At 46.1% G+C, this 19,091-nt stretch overlaps 1 protein-coding gene across 1 annotated transcript in view; it reads left to right on the plus strand.

Moving 5' to 3' along the window:
- ERBB4 (erb-b2 receptor tyrosine kinase 4) overlaps nt 1–18,481 on the plus strand; it is a gene marked incomplete at both ends in the record, with an annotated part of 629,788 nt that extends 611,307 nt beyond the window's left edge. The window contains 2 exons of the mRNA XM_084264301.1: nt 15,329–15,620; nt 18,045–18,481. Coding sequence (XP_084120427.1) covers nt 15,329–15,620; nt 18,045–18,481 — 729 coding nt within the window. The remainder of the gene's footprint in view (nt 1–15,328; nt 15,621–18,044) is intronic.
- Nucleotides 18,482–19,091: the final 610 nt, after the last annotated feature.

The raw sequence follows: 19,091 nt of genomic DNA on the forward strand, positions 1-19,091 counted from the left end.
GTAGTGCCCTCTGTCCATCCTGAGACTGATGCAGTCTTTAAATAAAAATTAGTATCCTAAGCAAAATTGAATTCTTTCATTGCATCTGAAACTCTTCAGGAGCAATTTCAGCTCTTTGGCTTTTTCCAGCTTTTATTTTCCATTGTCTAGAGATATTCTAGAAATGGGGAGTTTTAGAAGCTCTGTGCCTCTGAGAGATAAGCTGAATCCTCGGCAGTGTTTCCATGAGCATAGCACCCCAGCTAGTGCTCAAGTGTCCTACATTCACAGCCATTAGATGATTCATTCAGGTATTTGTAACAAGTACTGTCCTGTGTGCACAGAGATAATACTAATACAGAAGGCACTCTGTGTACCTCATGATGCTTTCTGCTCTAAATCCTTGGCTAATTCCTGCTGAAAACTGTCTATACTGTTTATTACTCACTGATGTTGTCCCTGTACTTTTATTCCATAGGCTATACATTATGGAAGCACCTGCCAACCCTGCAATTAAATATCAAGCTATTTTTCTCAGAGATGTCTAATTCATATGTCCAGGGAGACTGTTCTGCTTGGCTAAAGCAGAGTCCGGTATGCCAGAAGTCAGTGTTCAGTTCCCTAAGTAGTTAGTTATCCCATTGCAGCAGTCCTAGCACAGCATTAGCTCTGGTAGTATCTCATAGCCCAGCATTCTCCAGAGAGAAACCAGGCAAGAAGTTACCTTTATGATGAATTTGTCCTGGTTTCTAAATTTGAAAGGTAGCCAGTTTCAGATCTCAGGATTACAAAGGAGGTGGTCATTAGTGATTTTCAGATGTGTTTCACATCAGTATGGCATACAGCATCTTTCCTTCCCAAGCTTATCATGGGCAGTAGGGACTATTCACCCAATGGGATCACTACCAGAATTGTGTTTTATTCAATTTTTAAGTAACAGGGCTAAATCTCAGTGGGACCTGCAGTGCTCCAGTGGTAGATCAGGTCTGAGGTCTAATAGGATCTCCTTTACATGCTGAAATACAGCAGGCTTGGAAGGTGGGGGACTGTAAGCACTGCCATCTTCAGTCACAGCTGGAAGGAGGAGGGATTTGGGAGAGCGGTCAGAATTCAGAGAGGTGCTTCCCAGAGCATAAGAGGTACGGTCATTGCAGGTGGGGAGAGCTAGCAGTTGGCTATAGCATCCTTTCCTCTTGGCAAAGGAGGAGGGAGTCACGATTTGTCCATCATTCTCCTTGTGTCCAGGGCTTCATTAGCAACCGGTGCCTTCCTGGTCCCCAGGTCTTCTGCAGGAAAAGGCAGCTAACTACTCTTGCCCATGCTGTCAAGCTAGTTGCTTTTCCAGGTGTGTCCTGGCCATGAGGGGCTGATGGCAATAAAACTGCGTCCCAAAGTCAATAGATAATTTGTGTGAAGAGATACCAAAGCTAGATGGAGCCATGGCAAGCATTCTGTCTAACCTTCTGGCATAATATAGGCCAGAGCCAGTCTCAGGTCTTTTAATTTCTGCATCAAGTGCAGACGTTCTGTTTGAGGGAAGAGTTTCACTTTTAGATAGAATGTCTTGATCATACCAGGTGGGATGGAAAATACATCACAGTGTGGAAAGGTCTCACTGGGCAGTTGACACTGACTCTTTAGCTGGGGTTGGATCCTGTTGCTGTCTGCCACGCACCCTTTTTTGTGCCATATGGAGGAATTATGCTTACTACTGCAGTCTTTTGGTTGTGGAGGGGTTTTTCCTCTATCTCATTTCTTTAATTCCTTCTCCTGAAAAGGTGATAAAAACCTTTCTGAAAATCCTAGTAGTCAGTTTTTGTGTTTCTACAGGACTGTGTCACTTCCTTCTTCAAGGGGTGCAATGAAATCTCCAATGCCAGAACAGATGAACTTGTAAATTAAGTAGATACTCTATCAAGGGGGTTCATAACATTTCAGAAGATCACACTGACACTATCTCTATAGTAGCACTCTTGCTTCTTGAAAAACTGCTTGATTAGTTAGGAAATTTTATCTGATTCTGTTCTAGATGCCCTTCAATAAATCCTACGTTTTGCATGTTTTCCTAGAAGAGTCCAGACAGCAGAGTACCAGATACTGCAGTTTTTGCCATCAAACCTCCTGAGTGATTCTGAAAGTCCCACCAAGCTCTCTTTCAAGGTCTCAAATTCCCATTTTCTGCTTCCCTTGGCTGTAATGACATCCTGGTGGTAGGAGGCTCCTCTCTGTTCTGCCCTGCCGTTTACATTTAACAGTTCTTAGTAGCTGTTAGTGTCTTGTTGGTATCTAGTCAACTATCACAAATATCTACTGTAACTGAGAAATTCTTTTGCATTTATTACCAGTCCTGGTTGGAAATGTAGGTAGCACAAGGCCATCTTTGTCCATAAAAAGCATGAGGTGAACCCAGAACTGATAGTAATCGCCCTAATTTCATTGCTCGGGGTGAACAAAGTAGGAAGAATAAACGTGAAAATAGACTGTGGAGTACATTAGATGAAAAATTATTTCAGTCTTAATAATTTACATGAAGAAGAGGAGCTTCTCCAGAATATGTATACTTAGAATATGAGTATTTAAATACTTTTTAAATTGTGCTAAGTTTACCAGAGGAAAAAGGAAGAAAATTCACCTAGAGGACTCAAACGGAATAGATGATGGCTGGCTTTTCACAGAGAATTATTTGAAAGTTCTTTATGGCAATTAGCCTCTTGCTTTGCAACCAGGGCAGCTCAAATCAGTGCTGTTTCTCAAAGAGAAAGCCCCTCTCAGCCTGAACACATTGTCAGCATCGACTTGTCAGATTACCTCGTGGGTTTTGCAGGTCAAGTGCCATAAAACGGGAATTCTTTTAATGTGTTGGCTGTTTTCTGTCACATTCGGGCTACTGAATTCAGGTGTTTAGATTTTGAGTCAAACTTTCCAACAGCATTGGATGGCATTTAGGTGTCTGCACATTTCCTATATATTTAATACCAGCTCAGCAGCTCATAGTACTTCCTGGTGAGACCTACTGCAAGGTGATGCTCAGCGGCATCGGTGTGAGAGGCTGTAACTGCACATTGCTTCAAACCTCGATGCGTGACATGTAAATTTATTGAGCTTTAATATAAACTGGTTTAAAATCAGGCAGCATCTGCTTAATCCATGAATAGCTGCTGGCTGTGTTAACAGTCAAGAGAGCTCACAGCTGATCCATTTTCTTTTCTCTCCTGAAAAGAAAAAAAAAAGTCAATAGATATAAAGAGAGTAAGTAATAAATATTTCTACACTGCACTGATGAGGCATTCTTGGAAAACAGCAAGCTAAACAACTCTGCATAATTCAGTAGATGGGAAAGTGGACTAAGAGTCAGGAAATAATTACGAGAGCCGGGAGAAAATTTTCCTTCAGTGGCTAGGGTTTGAAACAGAAATTGTTAGTGAAAAACACCCGCTTCTGCAGAATGGCGGTTGTGATTCTTCTAAAGTAATAAAAAGCACCTGAAAATACAAGGGGACGTGATTTGGAAATGCACCTGGCAGGACTCCATGGAGCTGCCTTTAACCACCCATCTGCCCGTGATGGTTGGGGCTCACGAGCCTGAAAGTGTCATGCACAGTGTCCCACTTGGAGCGTGGGGTGGCAGAAGGACTCCAGAGCATCCTCTGCCAGATACTGCACCTTGTGCGCAGACATGCGATGGGGAGAAATGCCAGCACAGCCCAAACCACCCTTTGTTAGCCAGAGTAAAGGCTCTGCCTTTCTTGTTAAATGCTCTGGTAGGGGAGGGGGGAAAAAATTCTGTGAGCTATAAAAAGACTCTCCAAACAATGCGGTGGGGAGAAGTGGGAGGAGGCACAGATGAAGTTTAGATTTAGAATGTTAAAAAATGATTATTTTATCCAAATCAGCTGGATGGTTATTTCTTTTAGCATATTATTGCCACCAGAACCTCAGCCCTGCTCTAAATCAACTCAGCATTTCATCAAGAAGCCTATTCTTTGCTATAAGAGACCAAGAGTGCACAATTACGGGTTTCTTTTCCCCCTTGCATAATAAAATTGGGAGATTATCATCAAGTTTCTATTCAGATTTTAGGAAGGCTTTTTTATTTTATTTTTAAAACCCATCTTTGTCTGTAAGAGCTCCCTGTTCAGGCCAGCATGCTGTAATGATTACTGCTGTAAAGGCTTCAGTGGAGATGTGCTCTATTTCATTCTCAATGAGGGTTGATGGCATTTTGAGAGGCTCAGAATATCCTTTGATTACTGTATAAAACAGACTGGGGAACATGTCAATGCAGCATCCAGCATAGGAGGGGGCTGCTGCTCCAAGTGTTGCTCATCAACTTTCTTTTGTGCTTTTTTTTTCTTTTTATCTTTTTTTTTTTTTTTTTGGTCTGTCATGTCACAATCACAAATCATGACTGTGTTGTGGTTTTTTGGGTCCTATTCCCCATCTTTTCCCTGTTTTGGGATTGGAGCTCGAGGTTTGTACAGAAAAAGGAGTTGCTGCTCCGGTGTTTTTGGACAGATGTGAGCAGGAGCAGTGCCATGGCCCTTCCGTCCCCTGGGGAATTGTTAGAGCAGCTAGGAAATGGTACATTGTCTCTTCCAAACTGGGGGGAATTGGCCCAGTGTTAAAAGGTGCCATTTACTGTAAAACATCTTGGAGGGTGTATTAAAAAAGGAGTGACAGAAAGCTAGTCACGGGTGACAGGAATGATACGGGAGTAAAAGAGATTGAAAGGGAGAGATAAACACGTGCAAGCTGTCTCTCTTCCTGCTCTCCCGCTTGACACTCACAGGGTGTTAATAGACAATAACAGGGAACGAGGATTCTTGCATCTTCACTCTTGTATCATGCTCAGATCAAACTGCATATTGTGGTAGCTGAAGTTCTGCTTGCCAGCCATTCTGAGGTTGGAAGGATGAAGGTTTCCAAGGAGGACAGGGGCGGGGTGGGGGGAGGGGGGCGCGGTGCTGTGTTACAGGGACAGTTTTTGATGTCATACTGCAGGAGAACGTTTTTATTCCCAGCCCAGATAGAGGAGGTGAGTCTATGAAAAAGCATTTCACCTGTTTCCCTGTCAGTTTGCCTGGATACTGAGTTTTGTGGCCACATCATGCATCACTTAACAGGTTACTTTCATCGGTCTTCTTGTAATCTTTGAGTTTGCTCCTTGGTGAAGTGGTAGACTGAAAATACATGGTGTATGTCTGGTATTTTCCAGAACAGCACGGGAAATATTCAATGTAATGCCTGCGTATGGATTGTTCTAAAAGACTTTGTAAGCCTGAAAACAGACAGCTGTTAGGAGAGAAAAGTGTGCAAGAGAAAGTTTAAAATGGCTCATCTGAAGCTCTGAAGTCAGCCAGTACTGACCTGAACCCGGGTCACCAGAGGAACATCAATACAGATATTGAACAGGTTCAGGGATGTCTTAAACCCACTGTACTGCTGGGATGTGATCTGGCACATCCAGGTGATACAGGCAGCCTATACAAACTGAGTCAGAGCTTGAGCTGCCTGTAAATCTTACCTCTTCTGACAGACAGCAACCAGAAAAAAACCTGAGGTGCAGAAAAGACTTATTCCAACTTATTCCTTGTTTATTATATTTATTTTTTCCTCGCTGATGTATACCGCCTGGTTTGTGTCTTAATTGTGAAAGGTGCAGTTGTCAGAGACTGGAGCAAGCTCTAGCCAACACAGGATGGTGTTTACATTCTTTTCCATGTTTGTGTATCAACATTCAGATTCCATAACCTCTAATCAAGATTCATCAATCCTCAATGGAATTTTATGGCCATGGAACTAAGAGCAGTGTAGACTGTCATATAGCTACTGTCCACGACCTGTATATATTGTTTTTACCTTTTATTTTTGCTGCTGAATAATAGGCTTCTCTTTCCTCTCACTGGAAAAAATATATGTGCTGTCTTGCTATGGTAACTCATGTGGGCCACGTTGCTGTTTGTGTGCATGAAACCAGGAATCACACATATATCGCAAACCAGTTCCAGAGGATGTATGCCTCCTGTATGTCAGGATTGTTGTTCTGTGCACTGAAACGATGCAAGGTGCCAGGCATGACCAGTACCTAATGGCAAGCTGTGACACTAGTGGGAGCTTTCCTTCATAGACCAAGATGGCGGTGCCCAGTGGGGGGATGGAGTTTTCATATATAGGATAAGGAGCCCAGGCTGAACAGAAGAGAGAGCACGAGGAACGTTGGCCTTGTTGCAGACGCTGTGCGCTGTAGGGACGGACATGCTTTAGCTGGGGAGTGCCTAATCCTTTCTCTTTATATGTGGCCCTACTGTGAGCAGGGACTAGGACCAGAAGTCGCCAGAGGTCTGCAAAGCCTTCTAGCTGTTACTATCCAAACAGCATTTCATTTCTGTTTAACGTTACCCAGCGGTCCCATGGTACACATTCTGCCTTCCCTTTGAGTTCCGTCCCAGACATGTTTGCTGTGGGGTCTCCGAAGCAGGGCAGGGTAAGCTGTTAGCTCTGCGGTCAGAGGGAAGCAGGACCGCTCCCGAGCAGAGGCGGCTGCTCTCCTGGGGTGGTCTTTCCTATCTGAATTTCAGTTCTAATTGGTTGTAAATTGTTCCCTTGAAATGTAGGTGGAGTTTTCTTGGGGCTGGTGGGGCAGCTCCATGCTGTGTGCTCTGCTGGCAGCCCCACCAGGTCATGCCAAATGGATTATTCCCATCCGCTTGCATAAATCAGCTGTCCTCCTTCCTAGAGAACTGCTCACAGCAAGACCTGCTCGGCCTGGTATGCTGGGAAGCTGGGTTTAGTGACTCCAGCCTGGACAGCGACTTGGTTTCCAATCAGGAAAGCAACTTTTAAGGGAAGGAGGAAAGTGAGTTCTTTCTAGCCAGGCTCAGCTGATATAAAGAAGTGTTGCAAAGCTTGATCAGAGCAGGTAATCACTGAGTTCACTGAAGTGGGAACTCATGGACCATGAGACAACCCTGATGAGGACGTGTAAGGAGCATCCCAGTGAGAAGGTGGGGGTTTTACTCCTGCTTTATGCTTCATTGTTTTTTGTGTACAAAAGCATAAAGTGTGAAAGGCAGTTGGGTTTTCATGTGGATAGGAGCAGTATCAGAGTGAGTTCAAACATGTATATGTGTGTTTACTCTGATGTTGGCAGAGCATTGCCTTTAGTAAAAAGAAGTCTTTCAGTCCCATCAATTTAGCAAGCTGGTTAAGAGCCAGTAATAATTATGCAACCCTATCAAATGTGCACGCATCTCGGTGAGTGACAAGGAAAAGCAGCTCTGCAGCAGCAAGGGTGCTGCTGGGAGGCTGTGCTAGCAAGCAAAGCATGGGCCTGTTGGGCCATGGTGTAAAATAAAGGTTCACTTAGGTACCAAACAGAAACTATACCACCCATAGTGTCACAGCAGCATCACCTTACTGAGTACCTTTGGCATTTCTTCTGCCTGCAGTCATCTGTGGTCACCATAGAGTTGGCGTGGGGTGAGCTGAAGCGTGGGCAGGGGGAGGCACACAGCTCTGGGTGCCATACTTCAAGCTAGACTCAAATGAGAGGAGACAAGGCAGAGGTGTATTCACACAGCCACATAAATATGAGCAGCCAGACCCAAGAAGGCCTTGATTTCATTACGGTTTAACATGCAGCCAGGAAATATTATGTCCCCACTATCAAGGAGGAGATACTTTCCTCTGGGAGGTTTTAGAAGCAAGGAATTGGAAAATACAATTAATTGATAGAAAGCAACAAGGCAAGGCAATCTTCACCAAAGCACTATTTGCCTCTCTTTTACTAGGCCTCACGTTACATAGGCATTAGCAGTTATGATAGGAGATAAACACTGGTATTTGATACAGAAGGGCCTCTAAAACAGCTTTAGGAGATGTTTGCTTGTTTTTAATCTTTTCTCCCTGATGTCATGTTTGTGTCTAAAATTCAATCATGGGGTACAAAGAACGAAATCTCAGGCAGTTCTGTCTAGGGCAGTAAAAAGGCTGGGCTCTTTCTGGAGGATGCTTAGATTGTCGATAGCTGTATGCACTCCAGAGCTAATGGATGTACTGATGGATATAAAGCATAATACACTAACAAAAGGGAGTGATTATTGATTTGAGGGGGTTTTAGTATGCAAATTGAGACTTTTCAAGTAGGTTTCTGTAGTGAGGTCTTTGAACAGCCAGGCTCTGAAGTCTCTGTCCATGTCAAGAAGCTAGAGATCAGAATTTCAGGATCAGAAATCCAAAAGCCAAGATCTCAGTAAAGGACCATTGGGTCTTTTTTTTCAAGATAGTATTTAAGATGCAGAGGCAACCAGAAAAAAATAATCAACAAAGTAAATTGGGTAACACATACAAACCAAGGTATTGAAGGTTTACTTGGTAAGGTCCAAATGTATTTTCTGCTCACAGTGTGGTTCATGTCCTGCCCAATAAAAGTTGGCTGGGGCTTTTAGTGCTTATCTTTGAAGTCTACAAAGTTATGACATCACGCTACAATTAGCAGGCAATTTAAAGACACTTAAACAATTATATCACATTTTCAGCCCCACTAAGTGGCACCACAGCTGTTTGCCTCCTTGTTTGGGAACTGTGGCCACAGGGCATTAAACTCCTGGGGAAAAACCAGTAAAGACTTAAAAAAGGGTGCATACGGTTTGGAGAAGAGCCAAGCTTTAAGGTTAGGCATTTAAGGGTGTTGCAAGACAGCTATGTTTAGTACAGAGCTGAAGGGGAGGCATGAAGAAAATACCATTACTGTGACCTTAATTGGCAGGGAAGGGTCTTGTCAGCAAAAATAGGAATAAATGCATTAAGACGTCTCCCGACACCTTGGACAGAACTATGCAAAGAGGGCCTGTTATTATGCTTAGAGTTGTGTAGTATGTATTTAAATGTTAGAGGCAGAGCCAAGGATATCTAAAGATAGGCCCATGGGTTTAGCCTTTTGTGATGAGGGTGGAGCAAAGCATGCCCACGGATAGTTTGTGTGGCCATCCTACAGCAGTGGTGTTTTACATTTCTAATCATCTAAACATGTACTGGCAGGGGAACAACAGATTTGTCTTTCTAAATTACCCTGAAGAGATTGCTGTGGGCTGTGAACTCCAAGTAGTTGAAGACAGCTCTTCCCAAACTTGTCAAGAATCAATGACCTGTAGGTTGAAATTCATGGGAGTGCCTCTCAAAATAAAAATATTTAACTTAAAGGTGTGCAGTATAGTACAGTGTAGTACCATGTAGAAAAGGAGTGGTTACAGTCGCTAGGTTAGTGTCTGTGAAAAGCTGATGCATGCTTCTCGTTGGGGCAGCAGCCATCTCCACTCCCCTGCATTTAATACTAACACAGGATCCCTACAGCTCTTTGCACTCATGCAGTCAGGGGGGCTGTAGCAGCTTCAGAAACCAAATGAAACTACCCCCTCTTTGAAGTCTGGCAGCCTGCAATTAGTGGTAAATGAGGGTGGGGAACTTTACAAGGAGGTAGAGGATTCCCAACAGAGCTTCGGATTCCTCACATTCAGAGCCGACTCTTTAGTCACCACTTGTATTTCTTCTCTTGCACCTATCTATAATCACCAGTTTGCCCAAATCCTCAGCACCCTCCATAGACCAAAGCTTTGTACTTATCTGTCTTTCGGTCTTTCCTTCTCCATCTTTTCGGAGTACACAGAAGGCTTCACTGAATTAAAGTAGATACAAGCCTAGAGGGTAAGGAGAAGGCAGATTATGCCTTCTGCAGTGCATCAGCCTACAGCCAGCAGCAGGACTTCAAAGTAGCATCTGGCAGGCTCAGGGGACATTGTCTATCCATTTGTCTAACACCTCCTGGGTTGTAACCTGTCCTTGCCCATGTGTTATTACAGGTTGACATTGAATCTGTGGTAAAAAAGTAAAGCAAAAGCCGTCAGAGGGGATTTGACTCTTGCAATCAGAGCTTCTCTGGTTTTCACTGTTTGAAGGAACCTTCCCAATAGTCCCCAACAAGCCTCTTCGAGAAGACTGCCAAGTTACAAGCTTGCCGCAGTCTGTACCCAGGCGTATTGATGTCTGTCCCTTCAAAAAAGTGATCTCTGTTAAAGCGCCTTCTGTTCTCTCTTCTGTTATCTTCTCTCCTGAGCATGATCATCTCAGCCAGGCAACTGCTGACTTAGGTTCATGAGCAGGGAATAAAGAACCATTCTTGGCTGTTGTTGCTCTGAGCATGAATGCACCCTCTGCCATCTCTTTCTGTACTGCCTTAGATGGCACTTTCTTTGCAGTTGACATCGTCCTCGCTCCTCCCTCGCTGTCGGTAGCCACAGCTAGGTGAGCGAGGCCAAAGTTGCTCCCAGGCCTAGGGCTTAAGTTTAAGCTCTGCTTTTCAGACATAATGAGCTTTTTGGTGAAAGCTTCATGAAATCATCACGGTTGCCTGGACTGCAGTGGTGTCTCATCCCTACTTGTGCACAGAGCCCTCGGAGCTGCCGCTGGCTGCACAGGGGAGAGCTCTGTCACTTGTATATGGGTGGACTGGCTGCTGTTTGGCTCCCTTAGCACCAGCCAAACCAGGCCTGCATTTGGCCATTTGATTCCCAAGCTATTTGCTGACAACAGCGGAGATTCAAGTTCAGCTCCAGCCTCTAGAGAAGCTGATATTTCGGTGCTATCAGACTGTTGCCCTTGCACCTCCTGTTTCTCCATGTCACCGTTAGGTCATTCCATACACATACCCCCTCCCCTGTGGCACCGTGGGGTCCCATGCACAGGAGACAGTCCTCTACAAACTTCTCCTGCATGAGTCCTTTCTATCAGGGCGTCACCCCCCCCCCCAGTTGCCTCCTTGTGGCTCCCATCCATGGGATGCTGACCTTCCGGCCCAGACTGCTCCAGCCTGGCACCCCACAGAGTCACAAGTGTCACAGCAAACCTGCTGCAGCATGGGTCAATCTCTTCACAGGCTGTAGATGGTCTCTGCTCCCCATCATCATCCATGGGCTGCAGGGGGACAGCCTCCTTCATCATGGTGTTCTCCACAGGCTGCAGGAGAATCTGTCTCTCTGGCACCTGGATCGCCTCATTCTTATCCAGCCTTCTTCTTCCCTGACCTTGGTGTCTGCACAGCTCCTTACATCTTCTCACTCCCTTCTCTGGTGACAAAATGCAGCTGCCTGATTTTTTTTTTTTTCTCCTATATGTTCACAGAGGTGCTGTGACCATCACTGATTGGTCAGCCTTGGTCAGCAGCAACTCTGGCCTTGAATCAGCTGATGTTTACTCTCTGGGGCCTGCAGAGAGCTTCTGGCTGCTCCTTGCAGCAGCCATCTCTGCAGCCCCACCCCCCTTCTCTACCAACACCCAGCTACACAAAACTGCAACATTCCACCCCTCACCTCTGTGAATCACATATATGAGCATCATCCTTAAAATCCCCATCCCAACAGAAATTCTCTACAATTATTCCACTACCCAGCTATGTTCAGTCTGTTCTGCCCATTCCCTCATCCAATTAGTGTCCTTTAAATTCCTCAAGCACCACATTGGGCACCGAAAAGGATTGTGGTGGTACAGCCCCGGACAGTGGCTGAGCACCACATGCCACTTGCTCATTCCCACAGGAGATGCAGAAAGAGCCCTCATGGGTTGGGATAAGGACAGTTTACTGACAAAAATCAAGGTGAATGTAGAACAATAATGGCCAGTTACACCCAGTGCTAACACAGAGCACCTTACCGACCTGATGATTGCAGAGTGCTGCCCAATGGCAAGAACTGACCGACCAACCAAGTGATCTGACACCCCCACCACACTCAGACTGTTCTGGAGGTAACAAACCCATGCCCTTCCCAACCAGCTGATTTCATGGGGAAGTGGTATCAGGGGGTGTGGAAGCAGCCCAGGTTGACTCAGCTCACCTGTGCTGGCTGCTTGGGGAGGTTAACTCTGGCCTGGTCAGAACCAGGACAACCTCACAGTCTCTCCCACTTATCATTGCCCCCTGTTGCTTTGCAAGCCACCATTCCCTGGCTCCTGGCCATTCCCTGCTGCTAGCTTGTCCAGCACTGCTTTTCTTGCTCAGATCCTTTGCCACCCACTCAGACTGCCATCTCCTCCTCGCCATGGCACTGGTAGGGGGTCACTGAGGCCATGAGATGCTTTTCTCTGTTTCTTTCCAGCACCTAGTTTCCCTACGGACGAACGATTACGGAAAGAGTCCTGCTCAAGCCTTGCCAATGGATGGTGCAGAGAGAAATTCAGCTAGCAAAGGTTTCCCTGCAGTTTTGTAGTTGGCAACCTGGAGCCCTTTTAAGGTCATAATTTGGCAAAATATGGGTGAATTGTCATGGGGATGGAGAAAAGTGTATCTCTCTCTATGCCTCATCACCACGTTGGCACCTCAAACATGAGGTATTACATCTGAGTGACAGAATGGCTGTGGGATACTTCAAATAGAGGAAAAGGGACGTACCTTTGATCACCAGGAAGAGGTCTTCAGGTCTCCAGGCAGACATCTTGGTTTTAAGTAGTTTACCTTTGTTTTAAGTTTTATTGCTGATTAAGCTATTTTGCTTAAGCCCAGAACATGCCGTTATAAAGTAGAATACTTGACAGTGACTATCATCTCCATCCAGAGCAAGAAGTTAATTAAGGGAAATGTCATTAGTCTATCCAGCCTATGTTATGTGAGGCTGTATGTCAGCTTTTCTTTTCCTTTGGCATGTTTCTTGGTATGGATATGGTTTGAAAACATTTTTACGAGTGAGGTATCTTCTAAAGCAGAATTTTCGCAGGAGCAGTTGGACCTCTTTCTGAAGGCAGCAGAGTGGGGTTTTTTATTATTTATTATTTATCTCAATTTTTTTCAAGACCTGACTTTTTCTTTCCCTCAACTGTGAGATAAGGGAATCACAATAAAGGTTTTGAAACAAAATCAGGAAGCAAAGTAATTATGAAGAACTGAGCTTGAAGTCTCAAAAAAACATTTTGGCAGTAGGAAAACACATAAAACCCAAAAAGTTCTTGGTTTATTTTTATTTTCCTCCAAAAATCAGCATCTCCTGAAAAACTCCCTGGTTTTTTAGCAATAGTAGCAAGTATAAATGCAGCTGCTGTGCTGGTGACGTTATGGCAGTTCAGGGTCTGCAGGGTAGTGTGAGATGGTTCCAGAAACCACTATCAAAATTAAGATCTCTCTATGGCTACTTTGACGTACAACATCCGGACTTCTCAGTAAAAGCCCTTAGCCTGTGATACGGAGGTAACACTGGAAGGGTGGTACGTGTTGAGAGCAGGACCATGGCACATTGGAGACTCAAAGTCCAGCAGCTGATGTGCTATCTGGGTTTATCAAAGCCCAGAGACTGCTTTTCCTGTGATAGATACTTAGGCTAGCTGTGACAGTCTAGTGACGGTCTTGTGCCCTCCTGCCCCTCCTGGTTATTTCTCTCCCACTTTGTCCCTGAGAAAGGAAGCCTTGGCTTGGAGCTAGATGCTTTCTGCAATTCTCCTGCCCTGCATTTTCTTTGAAGATGAGAGCACTGTCTGTCATTCTGTCTGTACAACCTGCCTTTCCACAACTTAGACATGAGACTGCCGACAGCAGGTGCAACATGGCACTTGCCCTTACCTGGCCAGAGAGGCTCAGTAGCCCTCCCTAAGATGGGAGAGGCATGCAGCTAGTTGATGTCGGTGAGACATTTGCTGCGACTGAATTCTTTTAATTTTGGATTCAGTCAGGAAATCTAACTAACATGCATGTTTCTCCCCATTAGCTCACAGCTCATGTAACTTGTTTCATTTGTGTGACCTCTTGTTATGTATCCATCATTCCATTTTTTTTCCCTATTAGAGTGAAATTGGACACAGCCCTCCTCCTGCCTACACCCCTATGTCAGGAGTAAGTATTTTACATTCAACCTTCATCCTTTAGGTTCTCCTCCTTCCTTCACTCCATATTTTCTGTTTCGGACTCCTTTTTGGCTACATAAATGTGAATGAAGTGTGTATAAGGAATCTACATGTCAGGATCTCAGCACTAGGCCTGGATCTGTGTGCAAGCTCTGCAGACCCACACCCAAAATTCTGCCAGCTGCCAACTTTTTTTCTGAAAAAGCATTTAGGTAGCAGGCCTGGATGAATCTGTCCGTTTCTCCTTCCTGTTTGTAGGTCATGATGTCGAAATTTCCATGCACGCCTTTGCCGACAAGTAAAATGGTAGGTTGAGTTGAACTGTTGAGTTGAGGTACCAATATGAACGCAGTTCACCAGCCTGGAATGCACTACCTGGTGGAATCACACAGTGTTTGGGTGACTTGCGATTGTCGCTGGAGGATACCCTAAAAGTATGCCCCCCATGAATAAAGAGTGTTGGAGATGGTAACATCCTCCATCCCTAGAGTCCTTTGCAAAACAAAGTTTCCCTAACATGGGGTTTAGGGGATTTGTTCAGCAATTGGGAGATTTCTGGGGGCCCCAATACAAGAAAGATGTAGAACTGCTGGAGAGGGTTGAGAGGAGACCACAATGATGATTAGAGGGCTGGAGCATGTCCCCTGTGAGGAGAGGCTGAGGGAGCTGGGCTTGTTCAGCCTGGAGAAGAGAAGGCTGTGGGAGGACCTCATTGCAGCTTTCCCATCCCTGAAGGGTGCAGAGAAACAGGAGGGGAATCAACTTGTTGAAGGGCAGACAATGGCAGGACAAGGGGCATGGACTGAAGCTAAAGGAGGGAAGGGTTAGATTAGATATTAAGGGGAAGCTCTTTACAGAAAGAGTGGTGAGGGGCTGGAAGACCTGCCCAGAGCAAGGGTGGATGCCCCATCTCTGGAGGTGTTCAAGGCCAGGTTGGTTGGAGCCCTGTACAACCTTGTGTACATCCAGGCCTGGAGATTGGTGGCCCTGCCTGTGGCAGGGGGGTTGGAACTGTATGATCCTTGGGGTCCCTTCCAACCCAGACCATTCTATGATTGCCCAAGTACTGGGGGAGGAGATACTGTGTTTGCCTCTTCCAGCTGTGTATATCCAACATCTGCGTGTCTAGGTAAGAGACGAATTTTCCTGCCCCATCTCTAGCCCCATTTCCAACCCTGACAGCCAGCTTGCTTCCCCGCTCCCCTCACTGCCTCCCTGGGAGGGGAAGCCAGCTCAGCACTGACATTCAGACGGATGTTTTGCTGGCCCATGACAGAGCCAGTGCTACCACCAATCCTGCAGTGCTGGAAGGGAAGTAGTCCACAGGATGGGCAAGGCTTCACCCGACCGGTGAAACTCATCACTGAGCAAGCGTGGCAGGAAAGACACAGGAACCGCAGAAATGACTCGCCCCGAGTCTCCTCTCCCTTGGGACCCTCCTTTCTCACATTGCCTTTTCCTTTCTCAACAGAACCAGTTTGTGTACAGAGATGGTGGCTACGCTGCAGAGGTGCCGATGCCATACAGAGCTCCCGGCTGCATAATACCAGAAGCCCCAGTTGCTCAAGGGGCCACAGCAGAGATCTTTGAAGACACTTGCTGTAATGGCACGCTACGGAAACAAGTGGCAACCCTGTCAAAAGAGGACAGCAGCACCCAGAGGTACAGCGCCGATCCCACAGTCTTCATACCTGAGCGGGTCGTCCGGGGAGAGCTGGATGAGGATGGGTACATGACGCCAATGCGAGACAAAGCTAAAACAGGTAAAAAACTGTCTTTCTGGGGCAGCTCCTGCTCCAGTCTGACTGCACTCTCACTTTCTCATCAGCAGCTTTTCACCAAAAACGGCTTCATTGAATAACCCAACAAGGTTGAAACTAATATTTCTTTCCTTTGGGATTCATTTTGCTTTGCTTAATTTGCAACTTAGAAAAACTCAGATGTGCCAGAATGTCAAGTTTGGTAATTCCCCCTTTATCTTTTCTTTCTGAGAAATAACAAGAGAGTGAAAAGAAACAAACCCCAAACCTCCTCCTCATCCAAGCACAAATCTCCAGTTACTTCCAAGAAGAGGATCTGTCTTTGGCCAGCCATAGTCTCCACTTCACTTTGTTTATCAATCTTCTTTATCTTTGTGGCACTGTGCTTGGTAAATGTCATGTTGAACATATCACGGAACTGATACACACAGCTGGCATTTCATACCCAAGAGAAGTTTGGGATTGAAATAACAAGCTGTGCCTCAGAGAGACCATCACTGCAAAGTGAAGCTTGCAGAGATCTGTGCCAGCTCAGAGTGCTACACTTCCCAGTTTGCCATCGCTCGTTTCTTCTTTTTTTAATAGTGACAGCAGTCACTTAGATCTAAGGGAATGTGTCGTTATTAATTTGCTTTCCAACCTCTGCATTAGCTTTAAAGAAATTAATTAATTTAGTTAATGTACATGCTGAGTAACTACTGGGTTTGCTTTCGAATTTGGAAGCCACTTTCCCTTTGTATTACACAGCGGAAGTGGAGGGAGTACTGGGGCTTCACCCACAGCAGTAGCAGCTGTGGGAGTGTGCTTGTGGCCCCCCTTCTCAGCAGCAGCCCTTGCAAGAAGAGATTTGATGCAGTGAGTTTGCGTCAGCATGAGTCTACACATATCTTCACGTACCAGTTCATTCCAGGAGTTCTGCAGGAGCTGAAATGCTTCACAGGTGCTACCTGAGCCCTTTGGGATGCGGTCCTATCAGCTCAGAAGTCTCCCTGGCACAGGCACAGGAATGTCACAGCCTGGCCAGGAAGCTGCAGGCTCTGTCAGCTGGGGGACTCAAAGCTTAGTTGTCATTGCTTTAAAAAGCCATGCTTCCACCATGTTCTTGGTGCAGGCACATGTGCCTGCGCCACCTCTCTGAGTTAGCAGAGTTTAGCTATGGTGTGGTCAGAGGTACTCACTAAGTTTTGAACTTTTGTATTTGACGGTTTTGGTCCCTTCCTGGATAGAACCAGAGGTGAGGACTGCAGGCACTCTGTGGCACCTGTCACCTCGTGGGCAGGACTCTTTGGAAGTGTTTCCATAGCCTATGGCCAGAGCTGTGCTACCTGAGATGGAGGTCTTGCGTTAGCATCCCTGTGCAGTACTGGCAGGTCGAGTGGGCATCCCTCTCTAACAGCACTGGCTTGGATCTATAGGGAACCCCTAGGCTGTGAGAAAGGCAGAATTAATACTGGGAGTGGGTTTCATCTGATCCTTTACAGCCTTGAACAGAAAAGACATCTTGCTGCAGGGGCCCCACCTGCAGTTCCTTTCATCCCCAGCCCACCCCAAGCCATCTCCTTTGCAGCCCGCTTGCAGTGCCAGCATCCTCCTCCCTGCCCTGGCGGATGGGCTGCTTGCTTTGCAGCAGGACCTCATTATACACAGAGCGAGACCGGACTTGTCACCCAATGAATCCATTGCTCTGTGGCTCAGTCACCCGTGTGTCACCATGGGAGGGAGCTTACTGAGCACATGCTTGTTTTTAACCTAGGACAGCCAGACTCTCTGTGCTTCTCTTCCCTTCCCACCCCCCATCTAGATTTCCACACAAGCTCCATAGGCCTAAAATCCTTTCTGCAATTCAGGGATGAGTTTTTGTGGTGTTGATCCACACCAAGTGCTTCGAAGCAAGTGTAACCTGACCCAAGTCCTGCTTTGCACCTCATTCTCTTATATTCTTTCCAGGGCTCATTTGAATCATGTTTTTCATAATGACCTTTGTCCTTCAGGGATAGAAGGTTTTTAATCAGGCAAATTGTTCTGTTAGAAATGAAGCTGTCTTAGAAGTTAGCCCTTGGGGATGGTTTTTGTGCAGAGAGGCTTTACTAAGATTTCCATAGAGCTTTCTGGATGGAAAGACTGCGGAGCAGAGGGTATGACTGATATGTCCAAGGTTGCTGAGAGAGTCAGCGGCGGAGGCAGAAGTCGCTTGAGATGTTTGGCTCTGTAGGTCATGTTCTGAGAGGAAGGCACCCAGGCTGCGGCTCAGTGAGAGCTGAGGTTTCCGTTCCAGCTTTGTTAGCATGAATGGCTGTGGTGGAAGGATGCACAAGTCTGAGTACAGCTTCTGGTACAGCCTGGTGGTAATGCACACAGGATGGATGGATGGATGGATGGATGGATCCTTCCCTCTCTTTGCTGATTTGTTTTTTAATCTTTCTTTAGATTACCTAAACCCAGTGGAAGAGAACCCATTTGTTTCCCGACGGAAGAATGGAGATCTCCAAGCTGTGGACAACCCAGAGTATCATAACGCTCCAAATGGCCAGCCCAAAGCAGAGGATGAGTATGTGAACGAGCCATTGTACCTCAACACTTTTGCGAACACCTTGGAAAACGCCGAGTACCTGAAGAACAATTTACCAGAGAAAGCCAAGAAGGCTTTTGACAACCCAGACTACTGGAATCATAGCCTGCCCCCACGGAGCACCCTCCAGCACCCGGACTACCTGCAAGAGTACAGCACAAAATACTTTTACAAACAGAACGGACGGATCCGGCCCATTGTGGCAGAGAATCCTGAATACCTCTCTGAGTTCTCCCTGAAGCCTGGCACTGTGCTGCCCCCGCCGCCCTACAGACACCGAAATACAGTGGTGTAGTGACCGTGGTTCTACGGAAGTGGAAAGGCAACCCCTTCTAGCTGCCTCACTCTTTTTCTCTTGCTCTTCTTTCCTCCTTCCCGCTCCCTTCCCTCCCTCTCTTTCTCCCTTGAGCTGCTTCTTCTTGCCAGTTCATTAATTTCTGATATTTCCAAGTGAAAAATGTCTCGGAGTCATTTGCAGATTGGGTTTGGAGCCAGGAAGGAAGGAAGGAGACAGAAAGAAGGCACATACAACCTGGCGTTCCTCACTTCCCACAGATCCGGAGGGTGGGACGGTCAGAGGAGCCAGGCAGCAGCCGTAAAGGCCAGTGGCAGCGTTGTCTGCTGTCAAGCTAGTTCTCAGTGATTCGACCCCGACGGATGTGGTAAGGAAGCCACAGAGAGGCTCTTTCTTTCAGCAGGAACTGATGAGGGTCTGTGCAGCATTCCTGGAAATCTCAATGCAGCTCCCATTAGGGGGAAAAAAAAAACAGACAATTTTTCTATAGTGTGTGATAGCGTAGTAATTGAGATTGAGAATCCAATTTCTTTCTCTATCGCTTTCTATCCCAGCAATGGAAAACGCTAAACCCGGCTTTTCATAACCTCTCAGATCTTCATCGTGGCTT

The sequence above is a fragment of the Gallinula chloropus genome (genome assembly GCF_964237585.1).
Source record: "Gallinula chloropus genome assembly, chromosome: 5".
Lineage (NCBI taxonomy): Eukaryota > Metazoa > Chordata > Aves > Gruiformes > Rallidae > Gallinula > Gallinula chloropus.